This window comes from Pinus tabuliformis, chromosome 4_2, assembly GCF_031772625.1.
Source record: "Pinus tabuliformis cultivar Carrire ecotype Pingquan chromosome 4_2, CPIR1, whole genome shotgun sequence".
Taxonomy (NCBI): Eukaryota; Viridiplantae; Streptophyta; class Pinopsida; order Pinales; family Pinaceae; genus Pinus; species Pinus tabuliformis.
In genome coordinates, this window is record NC_142304.1 from 310,723,652 (window position 1) to 310,747,029 (window position 23,378).

The following is a 23,378-nucleotide window of genomic DNA, read 5'->3' on the forward strand; positions in this document are numbered from 1 at the left end:
TCAAAGTCCTTGAGAGGAAGTTTAGAGGGTTGGGGAATAACAATTAGAGTAAGAGCAATAGAAGCACTTTCAATGAGATGGGAGCTGACCGATTGAAGGAATGAAGGGGCTTGCGTACCCATAGGGGGTTGTCTCCTTTTTAAAGGAGAGGAGGGGATTGTATGAGAGGGTAGAGAGTAGTCTTTTATAGAATATGAATCATCAGATTCAAGACTTGCATTTTTAACAGATGGGTCATCTAACTTAGGAATGGAGGACAAAAGTTTGAAGGGATTGTTTGAAATTTCAGTGACTGTCACTTTCCTAGACAAGGGACCAACTTTAGCAGATCTAGCAACATATTTCTTTGGGGAATGCCAATCACCTGGGGGATGATTCTCTCCCAAAGGGGGTTTTCTCTTGCAATCTTTGGCAAAATGGCCATATTCATGGCACCATTTACACTTATAAGGGATATGATCATAGTCCATAATCTGGACATGGGTCCAATATTCATTTTTCAAAATGATTTTGTTTGGGTCCTTTTTCTAAATCAACTTCCACACAAATTCTATTACATACAAATTGCTTGCCCTTTGGCTTAGATCCGTCCAAGAATTTTCTAAGGGAGCTTCCTTTTGAGATGAGGCTATCAGCCTCCTAGCAAGCAAGAGGTAGGCGAGGGAGGCAGACCTAGGTAGGAACAATTAATGGAATGTTTGCCTCTGGATCAAAGTCAAGGGTCCATTCATTTATGTATAGGCCTCTCAGGCCCATAAACTATGGCTCATTTTTGAATATCAAATCCTTGTCTTCCTTACAATTGAATAAAAATTATGAATCCTCTACCGTTGAAAAAAAATTAATAGGGTCAGAACAAGCTTTGCCCAAGTTTTCTTGATCCAATCTTCAACGGTTTCGTGGGAGGGGCACATACTTATGAACTGCTCAACCAAACCTCTTTTTGCAAGAACATGAGTTCTGCCACGAAAATTTTCATAAGGCTGCTCCACTATAGGATCATTTTTAGATCCTGTCACGAATTTTGAGGATGTCTAGGATGGTTTTGTCTTTTCCCCCATCCTCAAACAAGAGTGTTGAAGGTAGAGTCCACAAGGTCATCTCCAGAGCTTGATATAATGCCCTCTAACACAATCAAGCTTGAAAGTTGGAGATCGAGTTCTCAACGGGTTCAGAGGAGTTTGAACAGTCAAAGTGAGGGAAGTTGCAGAGCGATGTTCACAATCCCCTTTGTTATCTGCTTAGAGATATTTGATACTTTATTAATGTGACAACTACTTATACAACTTGAGTGGGCCTAATGGTTAAGAGCATGTGTTTCCTCCTAAGAGGTCATAGGTTCAAAACTAGAGGGGGGTAGAGTATGTATTCCTTCGTAGACTTAGTAGTCAAATATGGAGGTGGGTCTCTTCTCCCACAAATAAGGGGGTCTCATACACCAATTTGGCGTCTGGCTTGGTCGTGCCCTTAAAATTGGATAATAATAATAATTATTACTAATGTATATACTAATAAAAAGTATATTTATAATTTTTGAGAAAATTTGGCAAAATATATATCCCTCAATTTTTTGACATAAGAAAATTTATATTATACAATCCAACCCAAGGTTGAATACACTTTCAAAACACATATCTTCATATATCCAAGGAAAAAAAAGGAAAAAAGAGAAAAAAAAGGTATTTATACTGTATTTATATATGAAGGTGGCAAAACTTATCAAAAATTAGTAGTCAAACTATAGTGAGCATGATTATCACTTGTTCCTATCCATGAATACATCTTGACTCAACACTATTACTCAAGGAAAATCATATTACTAAAATAACTCATTAGTGATCCATAAGAGGGCAAAATTTCACTACTTCTAAATGTATTTGAGTCTTAAGTTGTTAACCTATTTCCTTAAATATAAGAAAAAATAAATCTTAACCAATCATATAAATAGTTTCATGTCTTTAATTTCTACTTAGATACTATTTAACAAAAAATTAATCTCCCTTGTAAATTGCTAAAATGATTTGTAATAAATTTTATGCCACTAATAACATTTAAGCTTAATTCCATTAAAAAAACCCAAAACCAACTCTAATTTAAAAAAATTATAAAACACATTAAAAAATAATAATAATATAATCTAAGAAAATCTCTGAGAAAATCACAACCCAATAAGAAACCAATTGTTGAGTTACAAGGTATTTAATTTCATTATAATCCCTATGGAGAAAGAGAGTATCCTTCGGCGGCGAATGGATCTCGAGTACTTTAAACGACAAATCACTGTACTGGTGGGGGTCACATAAGCGGACGACTAGTTGGGGTTTCCTCCGGGGAGTGTTGTGGAATGGAGACCTCCTTCCGCCAGCAGCTATGAGGAGTGATTTTGAGTGATTGGCGTGGAAGAGCAGGCTAGCTTTCCTTCGAAAAATCTGTGGCTTTTCCCTTTTCTTTTTGGCCAACCATAGTCACCATGATTTACACAGCAATCGACACGTTCTATGTGACGGACGAGCAGATTGCCAATTCCCCCTCGCGGAAAGATGGAATCGACGAACAGGCGGAGATGACTCTCCGTTTATTCGGTTGCGAATTGATTCAAGAAAGCGGCATTCTGCTTAGATTGTATGTATCCGTTGCTGACTCCTTTTGTGATTCTCCTATAGCAAGAATGTGGAAGACTAGCCTTAATTAATTTTTGAAGGTTGATCTTAATCTTTACAGGCCACAAGCAGTTATGGCAACAGGCCAGGTTCTTTTTCATCGATTCTATTTCAAAAAATCATTTGCACGGTTTAACGTCAAGGTACGCATGTGGTTTTATGTTCTTTGGTTTACCATATCTGATATCATTGTTTTAGGCTATGTTTACAGTTTCAGAGGGTTTCTGGTTTTTCAAGGTGATTGAAATTAACGTCATTTAGGGCTTATTTACGCAAATTTTTTATGGGGAGTGTGTTGAATGGTTTGCAGCGGGTTGCGGCAAGTTGTGTTTGGCTTGCGGCGAAGCTTGAAGAAAGCCCTCGGAGGATTCCGCAGGTTTTGAATGTGTTTCATCGAATGGAATGCAGGCGAGAGAATTTGCCTCTTGAACCTTTAGAACCTCATTCCAAAGTAAGCTCTTGTTTTCCCGTTCTGTTTATATTATTAATTCGCAATTCAACTTCTAAGTTTGGTGATGCATGTATAGGAAAAAGTTAAAACCTTTTTTTCACTGTGTAATTTAAATTAGTAGATATAAATTTCTCGGGAAGAAGGAAAAGCCCTTTAAGGGCTTCGGTCATTATTTATTATACCTAGCATCATTCACACCAGGCTGTAATTTTGTATGACGGAGCTTATTTTACATATTCTTAAAGCTCAATAAAATGAGGAGACTCGTATATTTGAATCATCATTTCCAATGTTATATACGCGATAGTGACATAGAAACTAAAAATCACCTTCTCATTTCGTGCTATTAAATGCAGAAATATGCAGAGATGAAGATGGATTTGAACCGAACAGAACGCCACCTTTTGAAAGAGATGGGCTTCATTTGCCATGTTGAACACCCCCATAAATTCATCTTGAATTATCTAACTCAAGTTGAACCTCCTCCTGAACTGATGCAGGAAGCTTGGAATTTGGCAAATGACAGGTTCTCTGCACTAACTTAACTCGTTGATGCTCGTTTCTATTTTTTGCATTTATTCATTTACATTTAAGTTATCTGAATTATAGTTGAAATATGTGCTTCATGTGAGATTTGATTCGAGGGAGTAAATTATAGGGGCATGATAGTGTTATGATTTCTCAAGCAATAAGTTCAAATTCAAAGATAACTAAATTTTAAGATAATAATTTTTTTTTTGCAACAAGGATGAGCCCGGGAGACTTACATTGCAAAAGAAATTCTGAATTTCGTGACTAGCATGTGCTGGCTGTATCAGTATCCATATTACATCCAAAACTTCAGGACTGACAAGTACTCTTATTCTACTATTAATATATATTTGACAAAATTTAGACAAAAGAACTAAGCATTTAAACTGAGTCATCTTTTAACTAACTTAATCAATAGGACAGTTCAGATCAATTTCCAGGTTCACTTCTGCCATGGGGCTGTTTGGCTCATTCTTTTGTAGCTGAAGGTTTGCCATGATGCTGCGAAGTGCCTCCACTTCGTCCTCCAAGCAAGAAGTGCTGTTCACCTCATTCTTCTGTAGCTGAAGGTTTGCTATGATGCTGCGAAGTGCCTCCACTTCGTTCTCCAAGCGAGAAATCCTCTGATGCTGATTCTCCACGGTATCTAGTGTGCTGCTCTGCTGAAGGAGCATCACCTGTAGGTCATAGATCTCGACCCTCATCTCTGCAAGTTCCATTCTGCAATGCTCACAGGCATCAGGGGTCCAGGGGCTAGAATCCAATGGGCCACTTGTTGATTTGATCCTTTTACGTTCCCTTCCTGATCCATGTCCAGTACGCTGCTGTCGACAACCCCATGACCCCGTCGTCATGTCAAACAGAGCCCTTTGGAGAAGAGAGCTACTCACATGAGAGGGAAGACGGTGCACTCTACCAATAGCAGGGGTGACAACTACTTTTGCAGGGAAATTGGCACTATACCACAAACACCTTCTTTTCTTGAATGATTGAAATACTAGCGTTACTTGAGAGTTGAAACTGGACGATCCCCACACAGTTGCGCTCCTGAATTGAAATGTGCTGCGAAAGATCCTCTGCCTTCTAGAGGGCTCAACTCCTTTGAGCCTGACAACCCACCACCACACTGCCAGCAACTTGGGACCAGACTCCTCCCAAGTCTCCAGAATGAAGCAAGCTATGTAACCTGATGCCTAGTTATTCCATTCTCCCGTCAGGAAGAACATGCGATGATGGATTGCATCTGCAAAATTACCAGGGTTCCAGTGCAAATTCATCATCTTACTGTTGTGTGAAATGACTCTTCATGCAGCCTGGCCTTCATATGAACTGCCTGTCTAATCCTTGCTTGAGTGATTAAATGTGACACCTTGGTTAAGCTGCAATGCACTGGATACAACCATTTTCGCCTTGCGTGAATCCTGAACAGAGACACTATGCTTGCATTAACACACTTGCATGAATCTGAAACCTGAGAGCTACCATGTTGAGCCTGCTGACGGCATCACACGCCAACAAGCACGGTAGATCCATCATGGAACAATTATTAGACTTTATGCCTGAATGATTTTGCAAGGGGAAAAGGTGCAGAGGGATGGGAGGTACGAGGGAAAAGATGACGGTGAGGAGAGATTACTCATTAATTTCAAATTGAGATGGGTTCTATTATGTAGAGAGGAGGAATAATGGCTAAGCATAGTTAACATCAAGGGATAGGTATTTGGTCTACCTCACCATTTATGTCAATTTTACCTTCATCCAGCAAACCGGCCTTATTGGCCATTTGGTCCGCATCCGCATTGAGGGTTTTTAGAATGTGGAAGGGTTGCGAGGTAGAGAAGGAGGATAAGATACCTTTGATTCAATGAAGTAACAATCTTAGCACATTGTCTCTAGGAAGGGAGTCTTTCTCAATAGTTAGATTACAAAAAGGGAGTCTCCCAGGATGAAGATGTCCTTGATTCCTCTTTTTTTAGCTAAAAGAAGGCCCAAATAGAGGCCACAAGTTTCTGCTTGATTGTTGGTTTTCCTACCCAATTCCCAAACATACTTATCAACAATTATTCCTTCGGGATTAGAGAGAATCCCTCCCCTCCTGCCATCCTTATAACTAAAATAATCTTATAGCTAAAGCCACATTCATCAATTTCGCCTGTGCAAGCCACAGCTCTTGTTTTTTTCTGTGCAGTAATTTGAATCTACACAGCAGGTTAATCGTGCAATATGTTTGCTATTCCTGCAAACATAATAATCGCCTGTGTTTCAAATATATTAGATCCATCAAAATCCCAGCTCTATTAAACACAGATACGGATCCAAATAGCCCATGTGCAACCTTCTTGCAGCTTAAAAGATCTGGGGTTAAGGTTTCTATTTTTTTGTTCTTTTATGTTTTTTCCCCTCTTTGGGACATCGGATGCTTTTTTTTTTTTAATCCATTTAGTTTAATAGTGTTATAACATGTAAATATAAGGCGTATTTTTCAAAAAAAATGTTAATTATTTTTGAAGATATAAGAATGTGATACGTCTCCCACCCTAGCTGTAAGAAGCAAAGCACTTCACTTCTCTAAGTGCAAAGGGAACCTCGCTTCTCTCAGTGCAAATGTGTCATGTTTGGTCAAGTATACATTTGCATGAGTATCATAGAGCAGGCTTGCTGAGCACATCACAAATGTCTGATGAATTGCATGGACTGCATGCTATAGAACATATTGCTTGTGAACTATGCTTTCAATTTTTTGTTTTTTTTAGGAAAACCTTGTGAGGAAACACTGGTGAGGAAACACCAGGGCACTTCCCTGCATTTTGTGGATGGTACTCAATGCAAACCCATCACTATTGATTATGGTTCCTGAGGCAGCAGAGACATTTAGTGAGGCGCATGCAACAGAGGCAGCCAGCCTGGGGGACTGACCCTGGGACCTCTTGTATGAAGCTAAAAGCATTGAACCACTCCAGATAGCCCACTGGGCTAACTATGCTTGAACTTTAGTTGCATGTGCCAAGAATTGCTTCAAAATGTACTTTTAGCCCCCCTCACAACGCTCCCTAGTTTCGCTGGAGAGTTTTTTCAGAGGGGGAGAGGTTAGGGAGCGATTGTTCCTGGCTGATGGAAACAAATGCTGCACGGCCAAGAGGGAGGGTGACACTGGCGGCGGAGAGGAGAGAGGAAATGGAGGGAAAGTGTTAAAATTTGCAACTAGGGCCAAACTCCACACGGGTCATCTTATTTATGACAACTGATATTTTTCTTGGATTCCTCTCTTCGAGAGGTGTAAGATTGATCTAAAGATCATCCAATTTTGACATGTACAAATGAAGTTATGAATTTATTTTGATTATGGTCAAATTGTCAAGGTCGGCCAGCAAACTTATGTAGGCTCAGAAGCCCAACAATCACGTCTATTCATCCTCAACGTTGCATATAAAGAGAAGGTGACTTAGCCTCATTTGGACACACGCATCTTCACACTTCTCGCTCTCTCTCCTCATTGACTGGGTACGGATTTCTGGGCCTCTCTCTCTCCCACACGTCCGAAATTTCAGGAGGCCAAAATTTCAAGAGACCGAAATTCCAGGAGACTGAATTTCTGGATAGTTTGACCAGTGTTGACTGCAGCTAGGGCTGACTGCAGGTGGGCTGTTTGACCAAACTTTGACTGGGCTGTTTGACCAAACTTTGAGGGTTGTTTTATCTTGCTTTTTGGAGGTTGAAGTTGACCGATTTGTTGAGGGTCAAATCTGCTCTGATGACCAGCATTGACTTTTCTGGTTAGGGCTCTTTTACTGTTGTTATAAATTATCAGATTTTTAAATTGTACTATATCTCTCTGCTGAGCCATTGAAGACTAAAAGAAGATTTGATCAAGGGTTTCCCACATTAGGGTTTGTCCCTGGCTGGTGCCACATCTTGTGTCCTCTTGTCTTCGATTGTCTTCTACTGTTTATGTTTATGTTCTATTTGCATTTTACTATCATGTTGATGTGATTGCTAATCTGAATATTGATACTGGGCTAATAAAGAAATCGAAGTAAAATTTCTCTAAAGCATAAAACATACCATTGTTGCCTAAAATTAACATGGAACTAGAGCTGAGGTGAAGACAAAGCCCAAGCAAGAGTGAAAGAGCAATCACCAACGACAGTTAGGCAAGGACAAAAGGTTCAATGGGTTCCTCATCCTACTTCCCGGCTGAAGACAAGCTCCATGATAAATTTGACTATCATGGATGGAAGATGTCTCTTGATTTGACCTTGGAAGAAAAAGAAGCGATGGACTATGTGCAGGGCAAAATCCCTGAACCTTCTTCAAATGCAGTGGCTGCTGCGAAGACCAAGTACAATAGGGCTGAAGTCAAAGCAAAGACGATTATTAGGGATTCCATTGACAAGCATCTGATGGCCTACATCTTCGAATTGAAGACCTCCAAGGAGATCTACGATAGGTTGGTTGACATGTTCAAGTTTAGTAATGCTAATCATATTCTATTTCTCAAGAATAAGTTGAAGGATATTAAGAAGGGCAAGGACGAGGATATTCAATCTTATTTCTTGAGGATTACTAAGATCAAGAATGATCTACTCTCGATTGGACAAGTCATTCTTGATAGGGAACTTACTCTCACCACCGTTGGAGGACTCCCACCTGAGTGGTATGTATTTAGAACCACCGTCCTCAACAATGATCGAATTCCAGGGTTTGATGAATTGATATCGAGATGCATTCAAGAAGAAACAAGAATGGTGGAGCAAGAAATGCCTTCTAATAGAAGCAACCCCACTGCATTCTCCGCTCATGCCAAAAGGAGAAATAATGCAGGGTCTAAAGGTCATTTCCATGGAAAGCCTAGATCTAAGGTAGGAAGGAAGTGCAGGTGCTTTGTTTGCAATAAGTTTGGCCACTATGCAAGGGAGTGTCCAAATAGAAGGGACACATCGCATGATGATGATCACAATCATTCCAGGGGCAACTTCAACTACAACGATCAAAGGAATGGCAGGTCCAATAGCAAATGAAAAAGGAATGCGGGACATCAAGGAAATGGTCGACCCTCCAATAAATCAAGGAACTCCAGGTTTGAAGAATCAAATGTTGTTAACAATAAGCAAAAAGAGTACTATCTTATAACGGCCCTCTCCACTGCCTCTCCTCCGGACACTTCGGGAAATTAACTGATTGATAGTGGTGCCTCAAGGCACTTCACCAGATATAAGGAAGCCCTCTCTAATCTGATAGAAAAGGAGACAAACTTGGAGATCAACCTTGGAGAAGATGTCACCTATCCCGTGAAGGGAGTAGGGAATATTACCCTTCAATTGAATCAAGGTAACACTATTCATTCGCAAGAAGTACCATATGTACCTGATCTCAAGAAGAACCTGGTATCCATTTCAGCCATGGAGGACAAAGGATTCAAGGTGACATTCGTCGATGGAAAGTTACGTGTTTGGAAAAGAAATTTAAAGATGCTTTTACTCTTGGGTTCAGGGTTGACATTTTGTATCAAGTTGGAGGAAGTCCATTGGGAGCCATGTCTTGTGACACATCTCTACAATCTGAACTATGGCACCGGAGGTTTGCCCATCTTCATTATAAGGCCCTACCCGATGTGAGATAGATGGTGACAGGTATGCCTGAGTTTAAAGTAGAGCATGAAGGTGTATGTCTGGGATGTGCCGAAGGAAAACTTACAAAGGGACCATTCCCCTCAAGTAATAGCAAGGCCACAAATATATGGCAAATTGATCCACTCTGACATATTTGGTATGATGCCCGTAAACTCTTTGGGTGGATACTTATATTATCTCACCTTTACGGATGATTGTTCTCGCAAGACTTGAATCTACTTCTTGCAGAAGAAGGATGAAGTGTTCACCTGGTTTCGACACTTCAAAGCCTTGATCGAAAATCAATTCGAGAAGAAAATCAAGATATTGAGGACTGATAATGGGACCGAGTACGAATCCAATGAATTCCAAGATTATTGCAGAGAAACTGGCATTAAGAGGGAGACTACAACACCATACACTCCTGAGTAGAATGGTGTGGCTGAAAGGAAGAATCGCTCTATTGTAGAAGTAGTTCGAGCCATGCTTCATGATCAAGGCCTCTCCAAGTTCCTATGGGCTGACGCTACAAATACCGTCGTGTATGTTCAAACCTGATGCCCTCATCAAGCATTGGACTCCAAGGCTCTTGAAAAAATGTTCACTGGTAAGAAACCCTATGTCTCTCATTTTAGAATTTTTGGAAGTCCCATATATTTTCATGTGTTGAAAGAGAAAAGAAGTATCTGGGAAGAAAGGAATCTTTGTGGGCTATAGTGAAAATTCTAAGGGGTATAGAATTTATGTGGCTGGTCAAAAGGAAGTTGAGATAAGTCATGATGTCACCTTCGACGAAGATATGGCCCTCAGGAAGATCAACAACTTTCATATCCTATGGAAGGACAAAGAAGTTGGCACCAGAAATCAAGGTGCAAAAGAAGACGAAACGATGACTGATGTTGATGAACCTATGGTGTTGAGAATGCAACAAGATGATGGAGCTTAGTGGAAAGAAGTTGCCTTCACTAAGTGGGCCCGCAGGGTATTTTGGGCGCAAAGTCTATTTTTAGACATATGGATCATGGTCTATGAGTTGCAGGATGCTATTTGTGGATGATTGGTCATGTTGGTAAAAATAGATGGACTTCTATTTTTAGACATATGGGCGGTTTCTATTTTTAGACTGCTAGGCTAAAAATAGAATAGTCGAATATTATTAGCTCATAATAATATTTGGACTATAAACATTATCTTATCCTCTTGGAGCACTTCAGTTTGAGCTACAGATGTGGCACATGCAGCTGTCAGAAGGAAATACGCTTTTCTTGTGGGTCAGTTGAGCTATTGCATGCAGGACTTCAGTTAGAACTCATGTGGTTGAGTTTGGTGGAGTCGATGGAGTTGTGTTCAGTTTGACTTGGTTAAACTAGTTGTATTTAGTCTAACTGCAGAATACACTAGTGATGAGTGATGTGAATGAATTGTTAAATTAATTCACTAATTATTAACTCATAAAGCAACTAAAGAATACATCAGTTAACTCAGTGCATGGACAGTTAAGTGGAGACAGGTGTTAGAAGTTGAGATTGCTATCAGTTGTGACTATAGTTGTGCATGAGATCTTGCACAATCAATGGGATTGAGTAATGCCAATGAGGATTGCGTGGTTCAGCCAAGGAATACGAGTTTGCTTCAGCCATTCATCATTATTCTCATGCAGGATTGCACAGTGGAGGCAGACAAAGCAGTGGAAGAGATTTGAACCTGTGATTGATTCATATCTTAGCTAGTTTTGTGTGTAACAGGTGGAGATAGTACTGAGTACTTGTGAGGAGTATTGTACTATGTATTGTTACATGTTCTCAATCATTATATACAGATAGTGTGGGGTTTTCAGCTGTATGCTTTCCCCGGGTTACATACTGTGTTAATGTGTGCATGCGATTGATGTTTCATTGTTTTTAATGCTGCTAAATTGATGATCAACGTAGAGGAGGTTATGTATTTTGCATGTATTCTGCAATAGTGTATAATTGGGATAATCTCTGTGAATAAGTGTTTAATTATTCAAAATTTCTACATGGTATTAGAGGTGTTGATCATCAGATCTATTATTCAGAAAGTGTTTACAATTTATTTCTTCAGGTAGAGTCTGTAATCGGGCCAGGTAGCCTCTGGATTCATCCTTCCTTTGGAAGGTGAGATATCCGGTAAAAGCCCATACAGTCAATCTCTGTACGAGAAATACTTTGTTTTCACGAATTTTAGATCAGAAGCGGTTGAGTTTTGAGCTGGTGGAATTCGAATTTGCAGCGGTGTTTTCTTGGTGTCAATGTGGCACTGTCTTTCAAGGGATTGCGATTGGAGTATGCTCTTGAGGGCAGCTCAAATTATATTGCATGGAAAGACAGGATGGAGGCGGTGTTAGATGATAATGGGCTGAAGGAGTTCATAGAGGTTGAGGTCCCAAAGCCTACTGATATTGCGCAAGTTGATGCTTGGCAAAAGAAGACAGCAAAGTGTCGAAGGATTCTGTTGGAGGGCGTGAAGGATCACATTGTGTCTAGCCTGCATGGAAAGGCTTCTCCATACTTGATGTGGAAAGCGTTGACAGATCTATTCCAAAGCAAGAGCGATCAGAGGAAGCTGGCGCTCAAGGATAAACTCAAAAACATTAAGTGCGAGAAGGGAGACAACATGCCCAAGTATCTCACGAAGTTCACTCAGTGCAGGGATGAGCTGGGAAGTGTGGGGGTGACTGTCGATGATGAGGACTTGCTGAGCTTGGCTCTCCTTGGTCTTCCGAAGAGTTGGCATTCATATCAGGACTCAGTCAATGGTCGGGAGAAATTGCCAGGATGGGAGAGACTTTGGTCAGATCTTGTGCAGGAGGAGATCAGGCGGAATACCAGGGACGGATCTTCATCAAAGGCAACTGATGAAGAAAATTGCGCTTTGGCTGCCAAAGCAAAGAAGGGAAGAACAAGAAAGCTTCTCATTCCGGTGCGAAAGGCAAGAAGCAGGACATGTCCAAGGTGAAGTGCTTTCACTGTCACCAGCACGGACACTATGCCACTAATTGTCCGAAGAAGAAGAAAAATAAGCAAGCTGTTGGATCTGCAGCAGGAGAGGCCTTAGCCTCGCAGTTTGAGCTTGAGCTTGATTTTTCGCTGATCGCATGCTTGGTATCAAGTGTGATGGGATCGGTATGGTTCTTGGACAGTGGTGCGCCTTTTCACATGATAGGGGATCGAGATTTGTTTTCTAATATGGAGGAGAAAGATCTTGGAGTGCACATCGAGTTGGGCGATGATGGTAGATACAGTGCGACCGGTATCGGTACCATTTCCTTTGAGAGGGAGTCTAGTAAACCCTTCGTATTGAAGGAAGTGATGCATGTTTCAGGATTGAAGAAGAATCTTATCTCTGTGGCAATGTTAGAAGACAAGGGATATGATGTTGTTTTCAGCGAGGGAAAGGCTTTCCTACGCAGTAAGACAATTGGAGAAACCCGGAAGATAGGGGTTCGAGTCAGGAACCTTTATCGGTTGCATGTAGATGGCTGTGCAGCAATGGCATGCAAGGCAGAAGGATTGGTGAGTCGGGATGATGGCGAGTTGTGGCACAAGAGATTGGGTCACCTTCACCATGGAGCCTTGAAGATACTGCAGCAGATCACTATTGGGCTTCCTAAAGTCACTCTTGCGCAGTCAGATCAGTGCAAGGGGTGTACTTTGGGAAAATTTGTGAAAGCCACCTTTCATGAGAAGGATAGTCGCGCCACGACGATCCTTGAGAGAATTCACACAGACGTGTGGACCTTTCTCAGTAGCTTCGACAGCAAAGCACAGGTATTATGTGATATTTGTTGATGATTTCTCTCGAAAGTGCTGGATCTTCTTCATGCAGAAGAAGAGCGAGACATACTCAAAGTTTTGTGAGTTCAAAGCACTGGTCGAGAAGGAGTCGGGGAAGAAGGTGAAGGCTCTTAGGAGCGACAATGGTGGTGAATACATCTCTGGCGAGTTCAAGGACTTCTGCAGCGCAGAAGGGATTCAAAGAGAGCTCATAGCTCCCCATAACCCACAGCAGAACGGGGTTGCTGAGCGGAAGAACAGAACAATTGTGGGTGCTGTACGGGCAATGTTGCATGATCAGAGACTACCCCTTCACTTGTGGGCGGAAGCATGCAATACTGCAGTATATGTGCAGAACCGTTGTCCTCATAGGATACTTGGCATGAGTACACCCGAGGAGGCTTATTCTGGTAAGAAGCCTGATCTTTCTCATTTGAGGATTTTTGGTGCTAACGTTTACATGCATGTGATGAAGGATGCCAGGAAGAAGCTAGAGCCGACCGCATAGGTTGGGATATTTGTGGGGTACACTGATACACCTCACAACTATCGTGTGTATTTGCCAGATCGCAAGACTGTTGTGCGACGGGATATAAAATTTCAGGAGGAGAAAGCCATGAAGTGTTCGCTTGAGAGGGAGCCACACTTGCATGCAGATGAGGAGCTATTAGTTCATAAGGATGACCTTCAGGACGTGGATCAGCCACAGGACGAAGTTCATGGAGTGGAAGAGACCACTCATGCAGCGCCAACCATCAGAGGGCGAAAGCGCTTGACAGAAGCTGAGCGACTGGCTCATGATGCAGAGAAGGTTGTAGGACCACCTACAGCTCAACGCAGACAGAGACAGTCACTTGATCGGTACATTGGATACATGGCTCTTGTGAGCAAATGTGTTGTGACTGAGCCATCCTCTTTCGAGGAAGCTGTGGAGGATCCTGCATGGGTAGATGCCATGGTGGAAGAGTATGATTCGATTGTCAGAAACAGTGCATGGGAGATTGTCCCAAGACCGAAGGGAAATCAGTGGTGGGTTCGAGATGGATCTACAAAGTTAAGCAGGCAGCTGATGGGAGTGTGGAGAAGTATAAGGCAAGATTTGTTGCCCGAGGCTTTTCACAGATAGAGGGGATCGATTATGAGGAGACCTTTGCACCTGTCACAAGGTATTCTTCCATACGGACGATTCTTTCTCTCTTAGCGCAGATGGGGTGGCACATTCATCAGATGGATGTGAAGACTGCGTTCCTCAACGGAGTCATTGAGGAGGAGGTGTAATAGAGCAGCCTGAAGGTTTCGAGATCTTCAGCAGCGAGTTGCATGTGTGCAGGCTCAAGAGAGCGCTATATGGGTTGAAACAAGCACCACGTGCTTGGTACACACGGATAGATAACTATTTCACCGGACTTGGATTCTCCAAGAGTGAGGCGGATCCTAACCTATACCAGATTGTGGTGGAGGGTAAGTTGCTTATCATTGTACTTTATGTAGATGATTTGATTCTAACAGGTGATGAGTTGTTGATACTTTCATGCAAGGATGATCTTGCTAAGGAGTTTGAGATGAAGGACTTGGGCCTCCTTCATTATTTCCTGGGATTGGAAATTTGGCAGCGCAGTGATGGACTATTTGTTTCTCAGGGTAAGTATGCTCGGGAGATACTGGAGAAGTTCAACATGCATGGCTACAAGCCTGTTGATACTCTCTTCCTGGAGGTTGGAGGAAGGAGGATGCTACTTCAGCAGAAATAGTGGATGCCACTGTTTATCGACAGTTGGTGGGGTCGCTTATGTATCTGGTCAATACACGACCTGATATATGCTATGCTGTTAACCAACTTTCACAAGCTATGGTTAAGCCAACCAAGCTCTTCTAGAAGGCAAGCAAGCATGTATTGCGTATTTCAGAGGCACATTGGGATATGGTTTGTGGTACAGACAGGAGGATGAGGTGAAGCTATGTGGCTTCACGGATGCAGATTGGGCAGGGAGCCCAACGGACAGAAAGAGCACATCTGGAGGGATCTTCAGTATCGGGTCGACAACAGTTTCTTGGTACAGCAGGAAGCAGAGATCCGTGGCACTGAGTTCAGCAGAGGCCGAGTATATGGTAGCAAGTTTCACTGCATGCGAGGCTATATGGATGAGGAAGATCTTGGTCGGGTTGTTCGGTTCATAGTTGGAGCCTACTGTGATTTATTGTGATAACCCAATAAATCGAAAAAGACAGAGACATTTTCTGCATTTCCTGAGATTGAAAGCATATCTCCTTAATAGCCCTCTCCCTCTCCGGTCGAGTGACGGATACAATTCTCTCTCCCCAAGCCAAGCAAGCAAGGCGTACGGAAAAGCTGGAGATCGCCCCCATTGAAGTCAGCTACACTCACTCCCTAGTAGCCGGCTATGCAACTCGGTGAAAGCACTCTCACTAACCTACTGAGCAATCTTCCTCCATCTCCTAAACCATCGCCTATACCGGCAGGCGGGGATTGGGTTCGCCTAGCTACGAAGGGAAACATTACCAGCAACTGGAGAACAAACAGAGAGAACAAGAGCAGATGGGCATATTCTTAAGGTTGGTGGGATCAGTCAGTACCGTAGGGAGCTTGGGAACATTATGTCCTTATCGCTAGCGGCATCCGTCTCATTATCTCGGTCAAACTACTATATTCCTCCTATTGCCGAGGTAGGACTCCTCTAACCCTTAGAGAATCTATGTTTCTAAACCATTCCAAGCATATCTCATCTCTCCCATCAATCGTACTTGGTCAATTTGCATTAAACTCTCGGCTAATCCAGTATTTCATGATAGATCTAAGCACATTGACATTAGGTACCATCATATTAGAGATTGTGTGCAGCGGAGAATCATGTTACTTTCATACATTCCAACGGAGGATCAGGATGCTGATATCTTGACGAAGGTGCTCACCAGGAGAAAATTCGAATACCACCGAGGCAGGATAGGGGTTGCTGATAATCCATATCTTGTTGAGAGGGAGTGTTGAGAATGCAACAAGATGATGGAGCTAAGTGGAAAGAAGTCGCCTTCACTAAGTGGGCCCGCAGGCTATTTTGGGCGCAAAGTCTATTTTTAGACTATGTTTATTTTTAGACATATGGATCATGGTCTATGAGTTGCAGGATGCTATTTGTGGATGATTGGTCATGTTGGTAAAAATAGATGGACTTCTATTTTTAGACATATGGGCGGTTTCTATTTTTAGACTGCCAGGCTAAAAATAGAATAGTCGAATATTATTAGCTCATAATAATATTTGGACTATAAACATTATCGTATCCTCTTGGAGCACTTCAGTTTGAGCTACAGATATGGCACATGCAGCTGTCAGAAGGAAATACACTTTTCTTGTGGGTCAGTTGAGCTATTGCATGTAGGACTTCAGTTAGAACTCATGTGGTTGAGTTTGGTGGAGTCGATGGAGTTGTGTTCAGTTTGACTTGGTTAAACTAGTTGTATTTAGTCTAACTGCAGAATACACTAGTGATGAGTGATGTGAATGAATTGTTAAATTAATTCACTAATTATTAACTCATAAACCAACTAAAGAATACATCAGTTAACTCAGTGCATGGACAGTTCAGTGGAGACAGGCGTTAGAGGTTGAGATTGCTATCAGTTGTGACTATAGTTGTGCACGAGATCTTGCACAGTCAATGGGATTGAGTAATGCCAATGAGGATTGCGTGGTTCAGCCAAGGAATACGAGTTTGCTTCAGCCATTCATCATTATTCTCATGCAGGATTGCAAGTGGAGGCAGGCAAAGCAGTGGAAGAGATTTGAACTTGTGATTGATTCAGATCTGAGCTAGTTTTGTGTGTAACAGGTGGAGATAGTACTGAGTACTTGTGAGGAGTATTGTACTATGTATTGTTACATGTTCTCAATCATTATAATATACAGATAGTGTGGGGTTTTTTGCTGTATGCTTTCCCCGGGTTACATACTATGTTAATGTGTGCATGCGATTGATGTTTCATTTTTTTTAATGCTGCTAAATTGATGATCAACGTAGAGGAGGTTATGTATTTTGCATGTATTCCACAATAGTGTATAATTAGGATAATCTCTGTGAATAAGTGTTTAATTATTCAAAATTTCTACATATGGATCCTATTGATCCTCCTCTTCATGAGCCCTCCTCCTCCAAAAGGAGACCCTCATGGCTTAGGGAGACTCTCGAAGATGTCGAGAGACACATTGCACCAAGGGGGACTTTCCGTGAAAGCAAGAAGCCGAACAGGTATCAAGGATATTTCACTGCCATGAGCACTATCATTCAAAATGAGCCTTCATCATTCGAAGAAGCCGTGAAGCATCAAGTATGGAAGGATGCTATGAATGAAGAATACAAGTCAATTATGAAGAATGATGTCTGGGATGTGGTCCCTAGACCCCAGGACAAATCGGTTGTCACCTCTAAGTGGCTCTACAAAATCAAGCATGGAGCTGATAGAAGTGCAAAATAGTTCAAGGCTCACTTTGTTGCTCGAGGCTTTTCTCAAAAGGAAGGTGTAGATTAAGATGAGATATTTGCACCTGTTGCCCGATACACCACCATCCGCTCAATCGTAGCCCTTGTTGCCTCGCAAGGATGGAACCTACATTAGATGGATGTCAAGATCGCTTTCTTGCATGGTTCAATCAAAGTGGAAGACTATGTGGAACAACCCAAGGGGTTTGAGGTTTGTGGTCAGGAATCTCATGTATGCAGGTTGAAGAAAGCTCTCTATGGTTTGAAGCAAGCACCTCAGGCTTGGTATGAGAGGATCGATAACTATTTGATGAAGCTGGGATTCACTAGAAGTGAAGCCGATCCGAACCTTTACTTTAAGGTTGAAAATGATAAACCTCTCATTCTAGTACTTTATGTGGACGACCTCTTTCTGATAGGTGTAGACCCTCTCATTCACAAATGTAAGAGGGAGTTGGCTTCTGAATTTGAGATGAAGGACCTAGGATCGATGACCGATGCACTATTTCCTAGGGTTGGAGGTCTTGCAAAAGTTAGGTGAAATTTTCTTCTCTCAAGGAAAATATGTTGTGAAGATATTGGAAAGATTTGGGATGGTGGATTGCAAGCCTGTGACTACTCCAATGGAACTTAACTTTAAGAAGTTGTGGTAGTGGTGCTGGACCTGAATTGGGAAATGCTTATGAGTATTGTCAACTCATAAGAGCACTGATGTTCTTGGTGAACTCCCGTTCGGACATATGTTTTGCAGTTAACACATTGAGCCAATATATGGTTGAGCCCCATCATATACATTGGATTGGTGCCAATAATCTTTTGAGATATCTTCAGGGCACAATCACTTATGGACTGAGATACACTACCGGAGATGTGAGGCTGCATGGTTATTCTGACGCTGAATGGGCTGGCAGTGTGGTGGATCGCAAGAGCACTTCTGGATGTTGTTTTTCTTTGGGTTCTGCTTCATTATCCTGGATGAGCATGAAGCAAAAATCGGTTGCCTTGAGCACCGCTGAGGCCGAATACATAGCTGCTAGTATGGCCTCCTATGAAGCTGTCTGGTTGAGGAAGCTCTTCAGTGAGCTATTTGGACATGTGCTGGATACCACCGTGATCCTCTGCGACAACAAGAGTGGGATCAGATTATCAGAGGACCTCGTGTTTCATGATCGCTCCAAGTGTATAGATATCAGGTACCACTTTATCTGGGATATGGTATAACAAGGAGCAATAAGGCTCCAACACATTGGGACTGATGAGCAGGTTGTCGATATTCTGACAAAGCCCCTGGGGAAGGTCAAGTTCTTGGCCTTTCGACGATGACTTGGAGTCGTGGAGAGACCCTCTTATGAGGGTCTTGTATGAGATGGACATTGAGCTTTGGGAGCTCCGGGGGGCTTGGGGTACTTCTTGGAGTGATGAACAACCATAGGGTGAGTGGTTCAACCTTCCCCTGCGATACCTCTTGGCGACATGTAGGCAGGATGAGTGGTTCATCTTTTTCCTGCTGAGACATCCTACCCATGTAGTCTGGGACTCATGGGAAATACCTCTCATCTGGCCAATGTGTAGGGAAATGGGGATAGGGACCATAGTACTACTGATGGACGCATCATGTACTACCTTACTCCCTATGCTAGGATGATCGATATTGATCTGGGATCAATTGGAACTGACTTCAGGTCAATAACAGTGGTATGAGACACTCTCTTTTGATTGGAACTGACTTCTGGTCTGTAAGAGTGGTATGACACACTCTCCTTTGACCGGGACTGACTTCGGCTCAGTAGAGAATGGTATGATACATTCTCGATCACTTCTTCTTCTTAGTTCAACAGAGTAGTGCATTGATGGCAGATATAGTACAAATTGGCAGATGGATTAGTAGATGGAGTTCTCCCTAGTTGAGAGGGAGTGTTAAAATTGGCAACTAGCGCCAAACTCCACATGGGTCATCTTATTTATGACAACTGATATTTTTCTTGTTTTCCTCTCTCCGAGAGGTGTATGATTGATCTAAAGATCATCCGATTCGGACATGTACAAATGAAACTATGAATTTATTTTGATTATGGTCAAATTGTCAAGGTCGGCCAACAAACTTATGTAGGCTTAGAAGCCCAACAGTCACGTCTATTCATCCTCAACGTTGCATATAAATAGAAGGTGACTTAGCCTCATTTGGACACACTCATCTTCCCACTTCTCTCTCTCTCATCATTGATTGGGTACGGAGGTCTGGGCCTCTCTCTCTCTACACATCCGAAATTTTAGGAAAGTGAAATTTCAGGAGAGCGAAATTTCAGGAGGCCGAAACTTTAGGAGAACGAAATTTTAGGAAATCGAAATTTCAAGGGACTGAATTTTCTGATAGTTTGACTAGAGTTCACTGCAGCTAGTGCTAACTGCAAGTGGGTTGTTTGACCAAACTTTGATTGGGCTGAATTTGACTGTTTTGAGGGCTGTTTTATCTTATTGTTTGGAGGCCGAAGTTGACTAATGATGATTGATTCGCTGAGGGTCAAATCTACCTTGTTGACCAATGTTGACTTTTCTGGTTCGGGCTCTTTTACTACTGTTATAAATTATCAGATTTGTAAATTGTACTATTTCTCTCTGCTGAACTGTTGAAGACTAAAGGTAGATTTGATCAAGGGTTTCCCCACATTGGGGTTTGTCCCTGGTTGGTGCCACATCTTGTGTCCTCTTGTCTTGGCTTGTCTTCTACTGTTTATGTTTATGTTCTATCTACATTTTACTATCATGTTGATGTGATTGCTAATCTAAGTATTGATACTCGGCTAATAAAGAAATTGAAGTAAAATTGCTCTAAAGCATAGAACATACCATTTTTGCCTAAAATTAACAGAAAGGGAGGGAGAGCGGGGGGGGGGGGGGGGGAATAAATAGACCCTCTCCTCTCCCAATCCATTGAGAGCAAGAGGAGCAAGAGAGTTTGAAGCTTGGAGAGAGGAGCTTGGTGAGAGAGGAGCTTGCAAGGGGAGATTGGAGCTTGGGATTGAAGGCCAAAGAGGTAGGATCTACACTCTAATCTAGCATTTTTTTCTTTTATGTTCATTGCTAAATAAATAAATAACATTTTTCTCTATTTCCCATTCCCATTCCCATTCCTCCATTTTTTTTGCAGATTCAAAACTTCAAATTTCAAACATCATGGTTATATGGCTTGGCATTTTCTTCTTCTTGGTTCCTTTTTTTGTTATTATGGTGTTGGAGAGGAGAAGAAGGAGGGTTGATCATGAAGAAGAGGATGGAGTGGGTTATAGTGGATTTGATGAAAACCTTGGAGAGGAGTACCTTGGTGAGGAGGAAGAGAGTGAACATGATTTAGCCCAAAAAACTAAACAAGACCAAACTCCATTGTGGAAATATGTTTCTAGTCCTGAAGCAGGGAAAGGGGGTGGAACTACTAATTTGACTGCTCCCATTGCAACAAAACTTACACAGGTTCATACATTTGTGCTAGAAGGCACCTCTGTGGGAAAAGGCCATGGGATGAAGATAAAGCAATAGGAATCAAAACTTATGCAAGTGTGTCAGCAACAGATAGAGCCAAATACATAAGGGAAGAGGAGGAAGCCCAATAAAAATTTAAAAAACCAAAGGGTTTGTTTGAACCATGTTCACAATCACATTAACATGCACAAAGAACTCTTTCAACATCCTCCCATGGCAGTGGATATGGAGGCACAGGGTCACCAAACATCTCTTTAAGGCGTAGAACCATATCGGATTTCCTTAATGAAGAGTGTAGGAATGATGTGGATTCCAAAGTTTACCGGTTTCTCAATGCATGTGGGATACCATTCAATGTTCTTCGCTCACCTTATTGGCATGAAATGGTTTTTGCCATAAATGATGCCCCTAAAGGATACAAGAGCCTTGGGTATGACAAGGCTAGAACCGTTGGACTTGATCATGAAAAAGAAAAAATATCACATTCTTTGAGTAGAATGACAAATTCTTGGACTAAGCATGGGGTGTCCATTGTATCCGTTGGATGGACAAATGTAAATGGAAAGCCATTGATAAGTGTTCTTGCTGTGTCTGTTAGTGGTGCCATCTTTCTTTTAGCATATGATTACTCAGAGAAGTTCAAGACCAACATCAACATTGCAGAACCATTACTTGAAAGAATTAAACGTATTGGGCCATACAATGTCATCCAAGTCATCACTGATAATGCTACTAATAAATAGACCCTCTCCTCTCCCAATCCATTGAGAGCAAGAGGAGCAAGAGAGAGTTTGAAGCTTGGAGAGAGGAGCTTGGTGAGAGAGGAGCTTGCAAGGGGAGATTGGAGCTTGGGATTGAAGGCCAAAGAGGTAGGATCTACACTCTAATCTAGCATTTTTTTCTTTTATGTTCATTGCTAAATAAATAAATAACATTTTTCTCTATTTCCCATTCCCATTCCCATTCCTCCATTTTTTTTGCAGATTCAAAACTTCAAATTTCAAACATCATGGTTATATGGCTTGGCATTTTCTTCTTCTTGGTTCCTTTTTTTGTTATTATGGTGTTGGAGAGGAGAAGAAGGAGGGTTGATCATGAAGAAGAGGATGGAGTGGGTTATAGTGGATTTGATGAAAACCTTGGAGAGGAGTACCTTGGTGAGGAGGAAGAGAGTGAACATGATTTAGCCCAAAAAACTAAACAAGACCAAACTCCATTGTGGAAATATGTTTCTAGTCCTGAAGCAGGGAAAGGGGGTGGAACTACTAATTTGACTGCTCCCATTGCAACAAAACTTACACAGGTTCATACATTTGTGCTAGAAGGCACCTCTGTGGGAAAAGGCCATGGGATGAAGATAAAGCAATAGGAATCAAAACTTATGCAAGTGTGTCAGCAACAGATAGAGCCAAATACATAAGGGAAGAGGAGGAAGCCCAATAAAAATTTAAAAAACCAAAGGGTTTGTTTGAACCATGTTCACAATCACATTAACATGCACAAAGAACTCTTTCAACATCCTCCCATGGCAGTGGATATGGAGGCACAGGGTCACCAAACATCTCTTTAAGGCGTAGAACCATATCGGATTTCCTTAATGAAGAGTGTAGGAATGATGTGGATTCCAAAGTTTACCGGTTTCTCAATGCATGTGGGATACCATTCAATGTTCTTCGCTCACCTTATTGGCATGAAATGGTTTTTGCCATAAATGATGCCCCTAAAGGATACAAGAGCCTTGGGTATGACAAGGCTAGAACCGTTGGACTTGATCATGAAAAAGAAAAAATATCACATTCTTTGAGTAGAATGACAAATTCTTGGACTAAGCATGGGGTGTCCATTGTATCCGTTGGATGGACAAATGTAAATGGAAAGCCATTGATAAGTGTTCTTGCTGTGTCTGTTAGTGGTGCCATCTTTCTTTTAGCATATGATTACTCAGAGAAGTTCAAGACCAACATCAACATTGCAGAACCATTACTTGAAAGAATTAAACGTATTGGGCCATACAATGTCATCCAAGTCATCACTGATAATGCTACTAATAAATAGACCCTCTCCTCTCCCAATCCATTGATAGCAAGAGGAGCAAGAGAGAGTTTGAAGCTTGGAGAGAGGAGCTTGGTGAGAGAGGAGCTTGCAAGGGGAGATTGGAGCTTGGGATTGAAGGCCAAAGAGGTAGGATCTACACTCTAATCTAGCATTTTTTTCTTTTATGTTCATTGCTAAATAAATAAATAACATTTTTCTCTATTTCCCATTCCCATTCCCATTCCTCCATTTTTTTTGCAGATTCAAAACTTCAAATTTCAAACATCATGGTTATATGGCTTGGCATTTTCTTCTTCTTGGTT

At 41.7% G+C, this 23,378-nt stretch overlaps 1 protein-coding gene across 1 annotated transcript in view; it reads left to right on the forward strand.

Moving 5' to 3' along the window:
- The first annotated feature begins 2,223 nt into the window (after nucleotides 1-2,223).
- LOC149169219 (cyclin-L1-1-like) overlaps nucleotides 2,224-23,378 on the forward strand; it is a 28,426-nt gene continuing 7,271 nt past the window's right edge. The window contains exons 1-4 of the mRNA XM_089428611.1: nucleotides 2,224-2,622; nucleotides 2,722-2,803; nucleotides 2,971-3,111; nucleotides 3,468-3,637. Coding sequence (XP_089284737.1) covers nucleotides 2,471-2,622; nucleotides 2,722-2,803; nucleotides 2,971-3,111; nucleotides 3,468-3,637 — 545 coding nt within the window. The 5' untranslated portion in view covers nucleotides 2,224-2,470. The remainder of the gene's footprint in view (nucleotides 2,623-2,721; nucleotides 2,804-2,970; nucleotides 3,112-3,467; nucleotides 3,638-23,378) is intronic.